Here is a 19,123-nt window from a genome sequence, read left to right on the forward strand (position 1 = left end):
TATTTTATTTCTGAACCCCTAAATATAAAGAAATTGTCGTTATTATATATAATATACAAACATTAAGAAATGTTAATAACACTAAATGTCCATTACCATCTATGTGAAAATAAAAAATGTTTTAAATGTTTATGTAGAGAGAAAATTTTTCGAAAAAAACGTTTTTTCGATAAAATTTTTGGTGTAAAAAATAAATGTTAATGAAATTAATGAAAGAGAACAAGTTGATGAAGATATTGGTGATAAATGTTGAATATTATTGTTTGTAAATAGATAGATTTTTATTGTATTTTGAAGTAAGGATAACTTTAATAGATAAACGAAAGCATATTTTAAGGTTGAACATAAAATAAGGAGAATATGTTTTTAAAATCATTGTATATGTTTATATATAGGTTAAGATAAGGTAATTTTATTATATATAGTTTATGTCATATTTTTGTCTTTACAAAATAAAGTTCTAAAAAGAAATGTTGCATTTTATTTCTTCGTGTTATTTACTAGGTTAATGTTAGAGAATATGATAGAAAATATGAAAAACAGTATCCTTGTTTAAATTTTTTAATGCATATACAAAGACAGTATAGTACAATGTACAGGGTGGGTCAAATTCGAAGCTTTTATATGGAAACACCCTTTTCTATAGAAGATAGACGAAAACTAATATCGGTGTCTGGAGCTCAATTTTCTTCAAAAACATGATGGTGAAAACCGCACATCAATATCTGTTACCGTTTCGGAGTTACGGGGTGTTTTTCAAAAATGTCCATTTTTAACAAATCGCTGTAACTCTTTTAATATGGAAAATTTTGTATTTCTATAAAAACATTTCCAAAGCACCTTTTTACGTAGAATTTAATGGTTTAAATTATAATTTTTAAAATTAATAATTTAAGAGTTATCAACAGAAAATTTGATTTTTATTTGGGACACCTCTATATTTTTAATTAACTGAAAAGAAAAAATTTAAAATTACTCTTAAATTGCAAAAAAAATTTAGCAAAATTTGATATTTTGTTATAATCCCCTTCGAAATACAGAATTTTTCAAAGTTCGCCACTTTTAACTAGTAGGCTTTGAACCCCTTATTGATGAAATGCCCTTAATGGAACTCGAAAACATATTTTTTCAGCAAGACGACTCACCGCCTCTGAACATGCTCTGAACGCTGAAGTTGTCAGCAAATTTTTGCAGCCAATTTCAAGAATAATTAAATAGCTAACCAAGATCCCAGCCGTTGGCCGTCGAAGCCGCCTGACTTAGTGCGCATGGATTTAATCCTATGGATATATTTGCGAAAGAATAAATGTTCCTTGTTCTTCCAATCTAGACAAGAATTAGAAATACTTAGCAGTCATGAGAGGGTATCTTTCACCCCCACTGAGTTAATGAATTCCGCGAGAAATGTTCAAAAACTGCCCCGTCTGTCCATAATAGACGTCGGTTGATATGTCGAACACCTGTAGCAAAATCTCATGTCTTGGTTTGCTATTTATTTTTATTGTTATTAGATATAGTTTAAATGTGTTGATGTTGGTTAAATATATTTTAAATTGTTATAAAATTCTGCGTCTCTCATAGCAAATATTATTTTCGTTTTAATTGATGCTCACAGCTAGAATTTTTTTGCATTACAGCCGGTGCCGTTCAAAGCCTACTTATTTAAAGCGGGCGAATTTTTATATACTCAATATCTTGAAGAGGAATCGAGCAAAATATCAAGTGTGTTATATTTTCGGAAAGGTAATTTTAAATTCTTTTCAATAAATTAAAAATATACAGGGTGTCCCATATAAAAAATCAAATTTTCTGTTGATAATTCTTAAATTATTAATTAAATTAATTAAAAATTATACTTAAACCATTAAATTCTACGTAAAAAAGGTGCTTTGGAAAAAAAATAAAGGTGCTTTGGAAAAATGCATATTTTTGAAAAACACCCCGTAACTCCGAAACGGTAACAGATATCGATATGCGGTTTTCACCATCATGTTTTTGACAAAAATTGAGCTCCAGACACCGATATTAGTTTTTCTCTATCTCCTATAGAAAAGGGTGTTTCCATTTAAAAGCGTCGAATTTGACCCACCCTGTACAATAGTTCTTAATTCTTCAAGAGAATGGTCACAAAATGATTAAAACCCAAGAATTAAACTACTGGCTTACTATTTTTTGTGATTAAAAGTTATCATACTTTCACCAATTTGTCAAGATTAATTAAATTTACTTCTTCAAAAAGAAAACATCTTGTGTAAAAATGTTTTTTTAATTACAATTTACATTTACAATTTAAAATATCTGGTTATTTATATAGAAAATGCGCGTAGTTAAAATGAAAATAATACAAAGAAATTGTAAAATAAAATAAAATAAAAATTATATTTTAGCTAATTACGAAATTTAAGAATCAGTCAATTAATTCGATTAAAAAAAAACAAAAAAAAATAATAAAATAACAAAAAAAGTCAAACGACGGATAAAACAATTAATTTAAAGTTAAGAAATTTGTTAGAAAAAATAGTGTAAAATATCGAAAATTAAAAAATTGTATTAAATTATATTGTTTAATTAAAAAAACGATATAAATATACAGCTAAAAATTTACTCAAAATGTGGCTTGATCACCATGACAAAATGGTGGAGTTTTTTTTATTATTTATTTAATTTGAAAACTGGTATATTATTTTCATTCACCATTTTGTAAAGATACCCTCACCGGCACGAAGAACGGGCAACTTAAAATTTTCATGTATTTTAAAGTTTTATATATTGCGTTCTAGTGGACCGATTTTGATGATTTTGTAAGCAATTTGTAGCTAAGTTATTTTACTTTTTAGTGTCTGTTTTTAAATTAAAAATGAAAGTTGCCATCTGTCAATTATATGAGGGAAAACTAAATGTTGATATTTTGGCAAAAGTTTGAAACACCCTGTGGAGTACGTTAATAAAGCATGGGATTTAGAAATTATTTTATCATTAGGTGTATCTTTTCTTGATAGTTTGTTTTTTGGTTTATCTCAATAGCTTTATTCTTTTTGGAGATATTCGCTTTTGAAAAAGACACTAACCTTTTTTCGTATTGTTTACGTCAAAACCACACCTTTGCTTTGGTCCTTGTCCTAAATTCTAATATTTTTGTTGTAAGTTAAGTTGTGAGGGAGGGCCATCTTGCTGAAAGTATATTTTACGTAAATTAGCTAAAGGAATATTTAAAAATTCCGATACGATAGCTTCCAAGATTTACAAATAGCGGTAGAGAGTTACGTTTTCCTAATATATAAGGAATTTATTAGTGGCTCTCAAAATAAAAGAAGAGACAGATAGTAGTATACTTTTAATAATTCGTTAGTTTCTTTCATTATATATCCCTCCCATGGCCTACTAATAAATATGTTTCTATAATATATTTTTTTAAATATTGCAGTAAATAGTGAAAATAAATATAGAGTGATATATATTTTTGAGAAGCTTATGGCAAGCCAGATCATATAATTTAAAAATATACAGTGTGTTCCATTTAAGAAAACGTAACTTGAGTTCATATCTTTAAAAACAGTTTTTCACCGTCTCGATACCTTTAACAATAACAGACATACAAGGGCTGTCTCAAATATCAAAATTTTCAAAAAGACCCTGTAGCTCAGAAACGAAGGGGGCTATGAAAATTTCGTTTACGGCATCTTCCGTTTGACAAAAAAGTGGCACAGGTTTGTGCAAACCGCACCCTTCTATCTTCACGAATAACGGAGATACCGTATGATTTCAACGAAAATGGGACACCCTGTACAATACAAAAGTATCAAAGACATTAATATTTCTGTCAAATATAAAATAGATAAAAAATTAATAAAAGAAAGAGAATGTCATTAAATATGTTTAAAAAATTATATTTATTAAGTATAAAACCATAATACATCTACATAAAATACGTAAACATAATTATTTTTATCCATGGAAGTGTTTCATAGGATGCCGTCTTGTTCCTATTTCTTTTGGTCTGTCCAAGTTCAATAGAATGGCTGGTGAAATACTGTCCAAAGTTGTAGCATTACAATCATGTTGTGTCATGTTAAACATGTATGACAGATCAATGTCGTATCTGGGAAGTTTATCTCTTAGATATGATATGACATTAATTCCTAAAGTCGGCTCCCTGCTCATAATAAAGCTTGATAAATATCTACAAAATATTAATTTTATTATTTTTCTTTAATAAATTCAGGTTCGTTAAATAAAATAAATATTTCATCAATTAAATTTTTTAGACAAAGAAAAAGCTAAAGTTCTCAACAACATAACATTCTTATGATGAAAAATTTGAATTTCGATAATAAAAATTAAGTTAGCACCTACCTTGGAACTTTAGATTTCTCAGCACAGTGAAGAAGTAAAGCCCAAGAAATATAGTCTGAATCTAAGACGTATGTGTTATACACACCTTCATCTGCAAAGGACAATTAAACAACATTTTACTGTATAATAAATCACTAATTCACCACAATACACCAAAATACTATACTTGCAACACTGGAGGCACGTTTCGCTAACCATGTTTGCAGCATCAACAAATAATTAAAACTAAACTATTGATAAATATTTTAATTTTAGTCATCTACAAGTAAAGGATTTTGGCGTATTGTGTTTAGTGATTAAGTGTTGGAATTTTGCTCTTTCAACACCAAAAGTTCCAACCCTAACTGTATTTCTTTTAACATTTTACTATAGTCCATACAGGGTGAATCTTAAATAAATGCAAAAATTTTTAGGGTTATTATTTAGTGGGAACTATCGAATGAATACTATCGAAACATTCGATAGTTGCAATTCATTCGAATAATTCGATAGTTAGTAAGAAAACATTCGTTGAAAACTATTCGAATAAAAATTATCGAATAGATCCGTCATCTGCCTTGAAATATTGTATTCTAGTAATTCGGCAGCAAAAACCATTCATTTATGAAATTCATTTCGTCAGGATCGATTATAATAAAATATTAACTGAATTTTAGTTGTCGCCCGGCGACGTAGGTTTTTTTCCGAGAAACCCGACAGCGGTCGGTGGCAATGCTATGAAAGAAGCCGGCATCTTTGATTTTTTGCGGAGTCATATATAGATAAGGAAACATTATTTTTTTTATTGAGGTGCTAGTATTTACACAGAAAATACATTATGAAGGGCGCTGTTGCCATATTTTTGTATTAGTTGATATTAGCAAAGAATATTATTGTTTGGCTTTAGTTAGTTAGGGATAGTATGTCTATATATTCTGCATTTTTTTATTAATATTCTGTTGTTACACTGCAATAATACTTGTTATTTTGGATGTAGGAAAATTATTTTTAATGTTTTTAAGCAAAGACTGGTTTAATAAATAATAATAGCAGTAATAATTTGTTATACTTATTAACAACAAAATTTAAAATCATTTAATATAAATATTTTTTTTAAGTAGTAGCAAAATATAAACAACAAATCAGATGTCAAAATTTTTTAATTAGATCCTATTTAAAAATAATAAAGTCTCTAAATTTTTTGGCAACGTTGGTTTATTAAATAATAATAATTACAGAACTAATTTGTTATATTAACAACAAATTTTAAAATCATGAAATATAAACATTTATTAATTTTCTAAGCAAGCGGTGTAATGGAAGGAAAATATAAATAAAAAATTAGAAATCAAAATTATTTATATTAGGTGCTTTATATTACTTTTTAAAAATTATATTTACTTTTACTGGCATTTACTTTAAAAAATAAATGAAATATTTCTTCGCAAAAAACTACATGTAAGAGAATTAGCATAAACAAAATACAAACATCGTTAACTTTTTTTTTAAATTGGCACGTGTAAAATTTTCATTTTAATTTTCTCACCCCATAGTTTGAGTTCGATAACCACATTTACTTAACCATATTACTTAAATATGATTATTAAGTTCAACTAATTCATATTATTAAAACATCTAAAATACAAATATGTATTTTTAAAATTAATTGTAAGTTCATCTCATCTCTCTTAAAAATTGCTACTTCTCAAAATTTCCCATTAAAAAATAGACCATATACCATATAAAATGAAATAATTGAAAGATCGGACTACGGAAAACCACACAAATTATCGGAAAAATTTTGACCACCTGCACATGCACACAATCGTCAATAAATAAAATTAAAAAATAACTACTATTTTAGTATTTTAACTATTTTAATAAACGCAAAAATAGCACAGTATTTATACGGCGAAGTTATAAAAATTTGGAAGAACCAATAATGCACTGACGCATATAAAATTCAAACGAATACTAAATTTCATTTATCAAAAGCATTCGATAGTCGTGGCTCAAGGATAACCATTTAGTCGCACGGCGAGGTTGTCACATATGCTTTAGTTTACAAATGAATGAATGATTTTATTCGAATAAAACCATTCGATAGTTGAAATCATTCATTCATTAACCATTCGATAGTCTAATTCATTCGATAGTTCCCATCGCTAGTTATTATATTTCGACCCCAGAAACACGCTTATAACTTTTTTGACTTTCCCAGTATTTTATACTTTTATTACTTATTGACTACTGTTCGTTTGACAAATATGTTTGACTTTGATTGTTTTTTACTTATAACATTTTAGCTTCCGGGCCTAAAGATCGGATTGTTATTCCCGAAACATGTTGCCTAGATTTTTTTAAATAGTAAAAATTTTAAATAAAAAAAAAATTTTCACCTATTCAAACACTAACATAAATTTTATTTCGTTTCTTCTTTCGTTATAAGTTAGTACCTTCGCTTTTATCATTTATTACAGCCTCAAAATAATCAATGATAAATTTCAAACAGAAATTTTATCAAGATTTAGCCACAGCCTTTACAGATTACCTTTAAAACAAAGTTTTAACCTTTGCAAACAAGGAAAAAAAAATATTTTTTTTAAACTAAGGGAAGAACCGTTTACCAAACAATTACCATTTTATTTTATTTATGATTTTGTAAAATTATCGCTAGACTTGTCTGATGACTGTATTATAATATCAAAAAAATAATTTTGTAGAGATATACACATATAATATACATATTATATTTTGGGTTCTGATTCACTGTGTTTGGAACATTGTTGATATAATATATCAACAAAAAAAATATTATATTAAAAATTAAAAACGACGTAATGTATGTAAGACATTATCTTACAAGTATCCTCTGAATGAGTCCAATGAGCGGGTTCTATAGGGTTTGGAATGATCCAAGTTATGTTGCCTAGGAGTTGTTCATTCAAGGGATCATCGGTGAAGCTATACGTGAAATTCATGGTTATTTCTTCCAGAGACGACATAGTAAACTCAGCCCTCATACATCTGTAGGCTAGAGCTTCTTCAGAACTTGCGTAGTATTCAATGACGTACCATTGTCCTAACAACTGCAAAAGAAGTAAAATCAAACAAGAATACAAGTTATGTTAGTATTTTGGGCAGTAGCGTGCAATATGCAATAGCGCCTAGATACCGGTTTATTGCGCCTGCATCTTATACAGGGTGTCGCAATATTCCGTGGACATAGAACTGCCGCGTATTTTTGGATTAAAAATAAGTTTGGTTAGACACAAAAGTGCTTCGTTGGTCCCTTAGTTAGATTAAGGTCCCTTAGAAGCCATAAAACTTAAAAATCTACGCATTTTTTTAAATATTTTAAGACTAGATATTCCGATTTGAATGAGATTTAGGGTGCCTATGTTTTGCTAAGCGCTTTTATATTTGACTTTCACAAAAATCAACCCCCAAACCAAAGCCCTACATATATTTTAGTAGAAATATTTTATTAAAGTAAATACCAGGTCCTCCCGGTATTTACTACATAATACTCGAAGGACCATTTTACTAAAACAAATTTGGTCATCGGTGGAGTTAGATAATATTTCTACTAAAATTTATGTAGGGGTGGGGGTAGTTTTCACCCTTCCCATACTTTTTCGTAATTTTTGTGAAAGTCAAATGTTTAGGCACTTAGAAAAACATAGGCACCCGCCATTTCATTCAAATCAGAATAACGGCTCTTAAAATATCTAAAAAAATGTGTTAATTTTTTTAGAGTTTGATGTGCTCTATAGGACAAACGAAGCACTTAGGTAGATTGTGTCTTATTTTGATTCCAAAAACACGTAGTAGTTCCATGTCGATGGAATATTAGGACACCCTGTAGATAATATATTTGGATACAAGATACATTGATATTATATACCGTATAAATTATTATGGTTAATTCCATTTATAGTTTTTAAATATCAAATATGGTTAAATTTTTCATACTGTCAAAATAAAAGCCTCGTCATAAAAAGTACCTATAGTCTGTGAAACGAATAACTTTGAATTTGACAGTTACCGCGGGCTTTCCTATTGTTAATTTTATTAAGTTAGCAACTTGCGGCCATGCTGATGCAATGCCGTCTCTAATAGAACAGCCACGGAGCGAGATTTATGACGTCACGCTAGTTAGATACTAGGGATTAATAAATATGTTGTAGAATATATGGAAAACATAATTATTCCTCGTATATGTAATTTTTTGGATTATATTCGACACTATTTTTTTCATATGACACAACACTGATGAAGGCTATAAACGTTAGCTATAACTTTTTTTTTAAACCAAAAAAAATAATGAAAACTTAATTAGCGTTTTTCCCGAACCTAAATCCCAAGAAAATCAAAAATTTTAGATTAATTTCACATATAAAATGACAGCGATCTTTATTTCATAGCCATCGCTGACGCCTTTTTTTCTATGATATTGTATTATTTGCAAATATAATTTTTCGATAACATTGATGCTTTCAAAATATACATATAAATTTTGTGAATGGAAATTATAATACATCACTATTAGTAGATATTGAATGTTTTTTGTTAAATTAGATCGATTTTCAAATCCCAAAATTTAAAATATATTTTACATTTTACCCATTATCTTATGTACCTATTCATTAGTTGTATATTGTAAAACATTTGCTGCATTTGTATGGTTCATAGTTTATTTGCCAAAGTATTTATTACTATAAATAGGTATATATATTGTATTTATTAATGTACCTTAAAAAAAGTATATTATGTATATTTCATGTAAACTATATCATTTTTAAAATACAAACCAAAAATACGAGGAATAGTTATGTTTTCTATGTATTCTACAACATATTTATTAATAAGTGGTATCTAACTAGCGTGACGTCATAAATCTCGCTCCCAGGCTGTTCTATTAGAGACTGCATTGGTCTGATATTTAGAAATGTCAAAAGCTGATGACATTTTACTTTTGTCAATTATGACATTTCGCGTCGATTTTTGCAAGAAGAGGAAGAACTGTCACTTGTTTTATTATTTTCCTTTTTTATTTCACGAAATTAAAAAGAGTTACCTATCTGATTCGTTCAGGCACTCATTTTAAAGAATATCAGTAACTTTTTGGATAGAGGGATTTTATATTTGCCATGTTGGTAAAAAATAACGGTCAAAATTCAAAGTTATTCATTTTATAGACTATATAATGTTTACTCCTAATAAAACAATATACTATTTTTAACAAAAAATACAAATACAAAAGTTCTAAGAGTGCGCCACTGTTGAAAAACGCCTGGTATAAAAGTGCATAAGAATTGTCTTTAGGATTAGCTATAGAAATTTAAGGTTACATTTAAAAGCAATGTTGAGTTTTTATGACATCATATCTAAAATTTGAAATACGCTGTATGAAATTTTATTACATAAAAAAGTGCGAATTTAAATACTAATCGACGCGACCCACTAAATTTAGGAAAAACTAAATATTTCTGATTTATTGATTTTATTCCACATTAGAAAAACCCTATAAATATGAGTTTTGGAACTGCATAGCTTAAAAACTGTTATTCTAAGTAGTTTTAAAAAAGGTGTTCTTACGTCTTCTATATTAAAATTTCGAATTGCTTTCACTTTAGGGCACTTAGTCTTGTCCTCAGGCCTTTTTCTAAAGCACCCTACACACATTATTAAAATAAACACTACAAGAATTCCACAAAACCTCATTTTTCAAAATTTAAAACTAAATAAGAGACCGAGAAATCACTAATTTCTAATATTTATTTATAAATATTCGCGTTGTTTTTAGAAGCACATATATTTTATCAATTTTTAACGAGTGAATGGGAAGTCAATTTTAATTTCAATGATATTTCTTGTTTTATCACGCAAAATGTAGGAGAATTGTGATATGGTATGTATACTAACGAAACTATAAAAATAATACAGAGAATAACAATAATTTTATTTAACATAAATTATATGAAGCTACTATAAGATGATATACAGGGTGAGTTGGAAATAAGTGCAATTCCAAATATTTTCAGAATTGGCAGATCTTTGTATAGAGGTAAATTGTGTCCAGTGAACTTATTTTGATTCCAAAAATACATAGTAGTTTTATGTCCACGGAATATTGGAACACCCTGTATGACACAAAAACTAAATGGTATTCCATATTTGGTTAGTTTCCTCTACTTTTCAAACATATAAATTCCTTCAGCAAAAAACGAAGTTCTCTTCTAAAGATTTTAATTAAAATCGTACTGAAATATTTCGACAAACCCTTATACAGGGTGTCCCAGGTTGAGCGTACATTAGAAGTTTCTAGAAAACTACAATATCTAGATCGGAGATTTTGCACATCACTGTTTCACACCGAGATCTATCGATTAAAAATATTTGCAATATGGCGACACTTCCGGAAATACCGGAAGTCGACAGCAACTATCTTATTTTAAATGGGTACCCCCATTTTTTTATAACATATTTAAATTTTCTGTAAAATTTTATGAATTTTCATATCAAACACTATATCTAACATTAACCGTTTTTCAGAAAAAAAAATATTTAAAATTTTTGGAGGAAAAAAATTGCCAGTTAAAAAAAACTGAATAGCCTAAACGACAAATTATTACTGTTATAAATTTCAAAAATTAAATTATTCGAGTCTCATATAATATTGGCCGTAGCTGTCATGGAATTGAGCGATTAAAAAATTATAAAACATTTTTTTCAAATAGAAACCCACTTTTCTTATTTCACTAGTGAAAAGGTTTTTTAATTCGTTACTTTTTGCGAGGGGCGCTACGACAGTAACTAAAATATTTAAAAACAGTAATCTAAACAAGTAGTAACGAATAACCAGATCAATAATTAATCGATACTATCAATTTCCACATTAAAATAATAGCAATTACCACACCACATAGGGAAGAAATATCTGACTAAACATTATAAACACTACTATATCCTAGACATATCCTATTATAGCTTACTGAAATTATGCTCAAAAAATCCTTGGCACGAAAGCTTTGTCATAGTTTTGATTTCTTCTATTCTATATGTTTCTGGGTGTTTCTGGGTGCTATTTTTTCGTGAAAGAATATTAAACAAAATAAAATAAAAACATATCTGATTTGTTCGTGGTATTTTGGTTATAACTCAAAAGCTAAGAACTTTTTGTAAATAACTCTTCTTCCTATAATTCTTGTTTTCCGCTCAAAATAGCACTTTTTGTACTTTCTACTACCCACACCCTTTATTTGTTATAAACTCCGCTAAACCAGTCCCAAGCCTGGGGCCTTGTCACGCAAGAGACAAGGAAGGAGGAGGGATCGAGGAGTAACACCTCGCAAAAAAACCTGGGTTCAGCTGGCTCCGGCTGATAGCACCCTGTGAGGGCCCCTTGTCCAGGGTTACGGATGAAGCCCACACCGGCGGTAAAGGCGTAGAAGAAGATCTTCGATGCGGCGGACCCGGCGAAAGTGGCAACCCTGCTTTTTGAGGGATAGTATGAAGCACCGAACGACGATAGCCGAAATAAGCTATCCCCCCAAGCTGTCAACGGCCTCTTTCTTAGAGGGCGGAGGAACAGCTGAGGCAAGGGCACCTCTTGTCCTGGGGTTGAGAAATCGACCGCGAAGGCGGATGAACAGCAATGTCAACGGTATGAGGATACGGAAGGCAACGGAAACCACCGTATTAAAGGCTAGTAAGCATCCCTAGTATAACCACTATGTCAAGTACAAGAATGAGAGATGTTACTGATCATGGAATACGGAAGCCAAGATCCGGCAGGGGAGGAATATCACGATTAGACCACGGGGCCTCCCAGGTCGTCATCCAGAGAAATCCCCGTGACAGGAGAACGAATAAGAACGCAACTATCTTAAAGACTGACAAGAGTAACAAGAAGAACAGGAGTAATACGACTTTAACTCGCATTGCAACGTGGAACATCAAGACCCTCTATAAAACTGGAAAGCTAACAACCGTTGCTATTGAGATGCGCAGAATGGGCATAGAAGTCCTTGGTCTCAGCGAAGTTAGATGGCCAAATGCTGGAGAATGTAATAGCGATAATGTGGTACTGTACTATTCTGGATGTCAGAACGGCGAACACCAACATGGAGTGGGTATTATGATAAAAAAAGAACTCAAACAATATGTTGCTAATTTCGTGCCCTATAATGAAAGAATGATGCTGATCCAGTTGCGTACAAAGCCTATAAACACCAACCTGATACAGGTATATGCTCCCACAGCCGACAGCGATGAAGAAACTATAGAGAAGTTCTACTCAGACCTAAACGAGCTAACTAAAAAGTTGAAGAAACATGAAATTAACGTGATAATGGGGGATTTCAACGCTAAGGTTGGCAAGGGAAGGATCGAGAATACTGTTGGTGGCTTCGGACTGGGAGATAGGAATGAGAGAGGGGAACGACTCATAGAGTTTTGTCAGGAGAAAGATTTAGTTATTGCGAATACTTTTTATGAGCTACCACCTCGACGACTCTATACTTGGACATCACCAAGAAGTAGCAAAGAGAAGATCATAAGGAATCAAATTGATTTCATTTGTGTCAACAGACGGTTTAGGAATAGCATTGAGAGTGCTAAAACCTACCCAGGTGCAGATGCGGACACTGACCACGAATTGCTTGTAGCCAACGTAAAAGTGAGACTAAGGAAGCTGCAAAGGATAATAAAACCGAAGATAATAAACACAGAAAAGCTCAAACAACAGCAGTATCAGAAGGAGTTTAACGACTCAATAGCAAGTGAGTTTTTGGAAGCATCAGCGACAAATATCGACATGGCCTGGGACCAAATCAAATCTACAATGTTGACTGCCGCGGACCAAGTTGTAGGCAGAAGAGAACATAATACGAAAAACCCCTGGATGACACAGGAAATCATAAACCTTATAGAGGAAAAGCGTAAATACAAAAACACTGACCCGCAAAAATATAAACAATCAAAAAGACAAATAGAACACCGCATAAGAAAAGCCAAAGAGACATGGATGGAGGAGAATTGCCGTGAAATGGAACAACTGAACAATAAACATGATTATTTTAATCTACATAAAAAGTTAAAGGAATTAACTGGAAATAAAAAAAAAGAATACCGATGATCACAAGAAACGCACAGGGAGATATACAGTTAACAGAAGAAGGCAAAAGACAAACTTGGAAGGAATACATTGAACATCTATTTGCAGCAAGACGAGATGACGTCAGAGATGAGAGCAACCAGGCGGAACAGCTATGTATTTTAAAATCAGAAGTGGAGTATGCTATAAAAACATCAAAGAGCAGAAAAGCGACCGGACCTGATAATATACCAATAGAATTCTTGAAGGCCTTAGACGATAGAAACTTAACTCAACTCACAATAATGCTCAATAAAATTTACGAAACAGGAGAAATCCCAAAAGACTGGCTTAAATCGGTCTTCATCCCTCTGCCTAAAAAGAACAACCCCAAGTCCTGTGATGAGTATCGGCTAATCAGTTTGATGAGTCATACTCTGAAGGTACTCTTGAGGATAATCCAACAGAGAATATATCGAAAATGCGAGGAACAACTGGATGAGACGCAGTTTGGCTTTAGAGAAGGTCTGGGAACTAGAGAGGCTTTATTTGCCATCACAGTAATGCTACAGAAATGTAGAGAATACAATAAAGATGTGTATGTCTGTTTCATTGATTTTCAAAAGGCCTTTGATAAAGTCCAACACGACAAACTTATAGAGAACTTAAAGAGCATCAAATTGGACCCAAGTGATATACAATTAATAAAAAATATCTACTACAATCAAACGGCAGTGGTTCGAGTTGGGGACATCGAGACTGATGAAGTCGAGATTCAAAAAGGAGTTCGCCAGGGCTGCGTTCTATCACCACAACTGTTCAATCTATACTCTCAGTTTGTATTTCAAAAAGCACTTTACGAGAGACCTGAGGGAGTAAACATTGGAGGGACATTGATTAACAACCTAAGATTCGCCGATGATACTGCCATAATGGCGGAGAGTGCAGAAGATCTTCAAACCCTGTTGGAAGGAGTCAGTCGAGAGTGTGAAGAAGTGGGACTTGCTATAAACACGCAGAAAACTAAAATGATGGTCATAAGCAAAAACCCAAATATTAACCCTATTCTGACAGTAAATGGGAACCGAATAGAGCAGGTCCAAAAATACAAATATCTCGGCTCTACCATAAATTCTGAAATGGACCCTGATCAGGAAATTAAGATCAGAATTGAAATGGCTCGAAATGCATTTATGAAATATTCCACATTGCTCACAAACAGAAATTTAAACCTTGTCATCAGGTTGAGATTCGTGGAGTGTTATGTGTGGTCGGTGTTAATGTACGGAGTAGAAACTTGGACGCTGAAGACTCAAATGATTAAAAAGCTCGAAGCATTTGAGATGTGGCTCTATAGGCGCATTCTGAAGATACCTTGGACTGATAGAATAAGCAACGACGAAGTGTTGAGACGCATAGGCCGAAAACGAAAACTTCTCACAATCATTAAGATAAGAAAAACATCTTACGTGGGACACATATTACGCAGTGACAAATATCTACTGTTACAAAATATTATGCAGGGCAGAATTGAGGGGAGGAAGGGTATCGGCAGAAAGAAAAAATCCTGGCTCCGAAACATTAGAGAGTGGACAAATCTTGGCGTTGGAGAATTGTTCCATGTTGCAAAAGACAGAGAAGAATTTAGAAAAGTGGTCGCCAACCTTCTATGAGAAGACGGCATGGAAAGAAGAAGAATCGCCGATATGTCCTAAAATTATATGAGGCAAATATTCATTCGCAAGAAGCTGTTGAGGATCCCAATATCTTTATTATCAAAAAAAGCTTGTCTCATTAATTAAATTAATTTATTTCCAGTAGTGGGAAAGATATCAATCTTTTGGTGATTTTGATTGTTCCGGATTGAATATGTAATAATACACGGAAAATGGTAGCAGAATCGTAGAATTTTCTCATTAAAGGAATCACACAAAAAAAAATCACAAAGAAATGCATCTCAAACACTGGCTGATCCTCATTTTGAAGCCGAAATAACTGTATATGATTATATACTGATTCTGCACGAAATAATTGATTGTGAAAAAGAAAAGAAATGTTCATATAGAAAAATAATGCAACTGCTTGCAACTAAATACCGTATGATCGAATAAAAACGGCGTCAGCGATGGCTATGAAATGAAGATCGCTGTCATTTTATATGTAAATTTATATAGGAAATGCCATCGATCGTCATTTCCAAGCCAACTGGACGCCGTTTTTATTTGATCATACGGTACTAATGTTTTCAAAGAGCATTTATACCAGAACGAGACTGCCGAAGTTGGAATTCTATTTCTTATAACTCTATATACCCGGTGCGTCTCAAAAGTGGCTCACGCCTATAAATTGTTTATTTTTTCGGATGAAAAAACGAGACTTGGTATGTTAGTATACGACATTAGGATTAATTGACATATTCATTTGTTTTTGGTCACTTCCTGTTTCACCGGAAATTACTACAACTTTTGATTTTTAAATGGCACTCTCGGTATATTTCTATTTTATGCCATAGAAAATTTGTTATTATAATATACCATCGAAAAAAAAACGGCGTCAAGACGGCTGCAGAAGACGCCATTTACTCGGCCCGTACTCTTCTTTTCGTTTTAATGGGGCTTACTGCTGGTTGGCCTTAAGAAGGTTGAAATTCATTTTTATATTGAGTAAAAATGATTTTTAAATGGTGTAGTTTAAAATTCGAGAAAAATGATTTTCTGCAAATAGATTTGGGTGTCTGGAAACGTTATATCTTTATTTAATCTATCTACTCGTATAATTACGAGTAGTTTGAATTGTTGACAAATTTTATGTCAATTTTTAGTAAATGACGTCTACAGCTTGACCTCGTTAAAATTATGATCGATTGTCATTCCCCAGCCGTCTTTGACGCCCTTTTTTTTCGATCATTCCGTATTTGCTAAGTGATCTGCATCTGCATACTTTTGTACCTAATTTAAATATTATAATAATGTAGCTGTTCAAAATTATATTAAATGTTAATCTCAAAATACTCGCTACTAAATAGTTATAAGGATATTACTAGAACTAGAACACATTATATTCTGACAGTTTGATCAATATTTTAACTATTTTAAGGCAATAAAACCATTCCAAATTTATAAATCACTTTATTTAGAAATTTGTCTGAAACTAATTTAAATTTCTTTAAATAACAAGGCACTTGATTAATGGTATTTAAATTCAATTAATGCAGTCAAACATATTTCTTTGAACCTACTTTAATGCTATGATGGAGGTATTCAAGCTCAAGCAACACCAGGCGACAGTAGGTCTAGAATAGAGGTCTATACCAGGACCAATCTAAAAATTGTGTGTATTAAAATGTAAAAATATAAAATCTGATAAAATTAAAAAATATACAAAAATATACATTACATTACAGAAAATGGGTAAGGATATTATTTATAAACTATAAAGGATAAATTATTAAAAAAATACTGCCAAAAATTTAACAACAAATAATAGGAGAGATCATTGTTGGTTTATTGAGTGAAAAAAAAACAGGCTAATTTCTATAACTTTTCCATTTTTTCAGATAAAAAAATGAGATTTGGTATGATAGTATATGACATAAATTAGGATTGATTGGCGTAATCAATTCTTTTCAGCCACTCCTAATTTATGTCATATACTAATATACAAAATATTATTTTTTTATCTGGAAAAATAAAAAAGTTATAGAGGTGAGCCACTTTTGAAACGCACCCGGAATAAAATCAAAATACAGGGTGAGTTTTAAATAAGTGCAAATATTTTCAGGGCTGGTAGATCTCGATAAAAGATACATTTTTTCTCTTTACCGTTTTTCAAATAAATTTAAAATATATATATAATATATATTGCGGATTTTTACGACATTCGTCGTCTCCCGCTTCTCAACTTCCACATATTTCTGTCTGTCCAGTCTTCTTCCTGGAGGCCCCTAGAATTCATAGCGTCAACTACGCCCTGCTTCCATCTTCGAGGTGGTCTTCCACGTTTCCGCCTTTCGCTTGGTGTCCATGAATGAATTCTTTTCGGCCATCGGTTATCATCCATTCGTTGGAGGTGTCCGTACCAACTTAGTATTTTGCCGTCAATGGCGCACTGTGGAAAGACCCAATATAAAATGTTGGACATTGACTTAAAAATAAAATTTTAAATTAAATAATTTTGGTAGAAGATTTGAATTACTTAAAGTCCAGACCGTTATATTTTATCCAACTCAAAAAAATATTTTTAATTATATATCTGTTTGAAAAGTTTCAAATGAAGATATTACACTGACTTAATTATGGTATTCATTTCTTGTGAAACAACCTAGTTTTATAAAAACTGGCAAAGACATTAATAATTTTTTTTAACTATACATATTAGTGCAAACGATTGTTTTCACTTTAAAATAAAAGATATATATAGTCACAAAAGTTTGGGAGAACAATTGTATATAAGAGACACATAAACATTTTTTTGCTGCTAAATACTATATTTAGTAGCAAAAAAATGTGTATGTAGAAAAATAAAAAAATGGCCAAAGTTGGCCAAGACTTTATATATATCACAAGGTAGATTAAGCCTTTCTAATAACGAAACTAATTTAACATCTTGCCCCAGCTTGCCCCCCTCTAAAAATTTCCATTTAATATATTACTAATACATGCTATACTAAAATCAAAAACCTTTTCAATTCCAATAAATTAATTTAAAATTTTTAGAGTCAAATTATCTTTATTTTTTTATAAATTTATTAATATTTAATTATTAATTGGATAAATACAAAATGACGCTAAAATCAAAAACAGATACAGGGTGCTACAAATATATGGAAAACTTATAAACTATTGGAAAAAGAAAGAGGGTTAAAGTGCGTGTTGAGGTTTCTTGTTTGTAATAAAAATATTCTAGTGCGTTGATTTACTGTTATATTCTTTGGGTTTATAATAAAGTTATTGTACAGAGTGTTCACCACTAAGAATAGCTCTCGGCTATATCTCGGAAAGTCTTAGCCGTGAGGAGTTTACCCGGAAAAAATATTCATAACTAAAGAGACCATGAGAAAACGTGCTGGAAATTATTTTCAAATTTGTAGAGTAGTTTTTACACAACTTTGCCTAGACTTAATAAATAATAGCTTCATAATCTTCAGTAAATTCTGAATATTTTTGTTAGAACCATTTTCCCCCTATCTGCCAAAATAAAGTGGTGGGGGAAGGTTAGATCTGTTTTATTTAAGTATTAATAATTCCGAGACTGATGGACGGAATCCAACTAACAGGGGGCTCGTTTAAAAGACCGTTTCTTACTCTATATTATACCATATAAACAATAATAGTAAGCTTTTGAACGTAGATGCTAGGGGGCGCTGTCTTACAAATTAACAAACATTGCGCGTTTTTTCAAAAAAAAAATGCGATGGTATATGTTATTTTAGCTGATAGTAAAGAGTAATGAAAGCTTAAAAAGTCAGTAAAAAACGCATCTTGATATCTTCTTTCAAATCGAAGATATTAGCAAAGTTATATTAAATAGGAAAATATATGTAAGCCCTTAATTACCATATTTTTATAACACGGTATCAGTAGTCTTAGATTTCAGTGGTAAAATCTAAAGCTATTTCTTTTTAAAAGGATCAAAACTAAAACATTCCACGACAGTTTGGCAAAGTTTATAAGCATTTAAAACTTGTAAGAT

At 31.2% G+C, this 19,123-nt stretch overlaps 2 protein-coding genes across 2 annotated transcripts; one reads left to right on the forward strand and one right to left on the reverse strand.

Moving 5' to 3' along the window:
• Window positions 1–3,871: 3,871 nt before the first annotated feature.
• Window positions 3,872–10,222, reverse strand: LOC115882757. The gene is made up of 4 exons (XM_030900995.1): window positions 9,934–10,222; window positions 7,196–7,421; window positions 4,354–4,444; window positions 3,872–4,180 (listed from the first exon to the last, which is right to left on the reverse strand). Exons 1-4 carry the CDS (start codon window positions 10,057–10,059, stop codon window positions 3,946–3,948), a joined length of 678 nt encoding a protein of 225 aa, XP_030756855.1. The 5' UTR covers window positions 10,060–10,222; the 3' UTR covers window positions 3,872–3,945.
• A 1,848-nt stretch (window positions 10,223–12,070) lies between these two features.
• On the forward strand, window positions 12,071–13,474 carry LOC115882864 (craniofacial development protein 2-like). The gene has a single exon (XM_030901112.1). It carries the CDS (start codon window positions 12,071–12,073, stop codon window positions 13,472–13,474), a length of 1,404 nt encoding a protein of 467 aa, XP_030756972.1.
• Window positions 13,475–19,123: the final 5,649 nt, after the last annotated feature.

This window comes from Sitophilus oryzae, unplaced genomic scaffold (assembly GCF_002938485.1).
Source record: "Sitophilus oryzae breed Bouriz unplaced genomic scaffold, Soryzae_2.0 scaffold_179_pilon_pilon, whole genome shotgun sequence".
In the NCBI taxonomy this organism is placed as follows: domain Eukaryota; kingdom Metazoa; phylum Arthropoda; class Insecta; order Coleoptera; family Curculionidae; genus Sitophilus; species Sitophilus oryzae.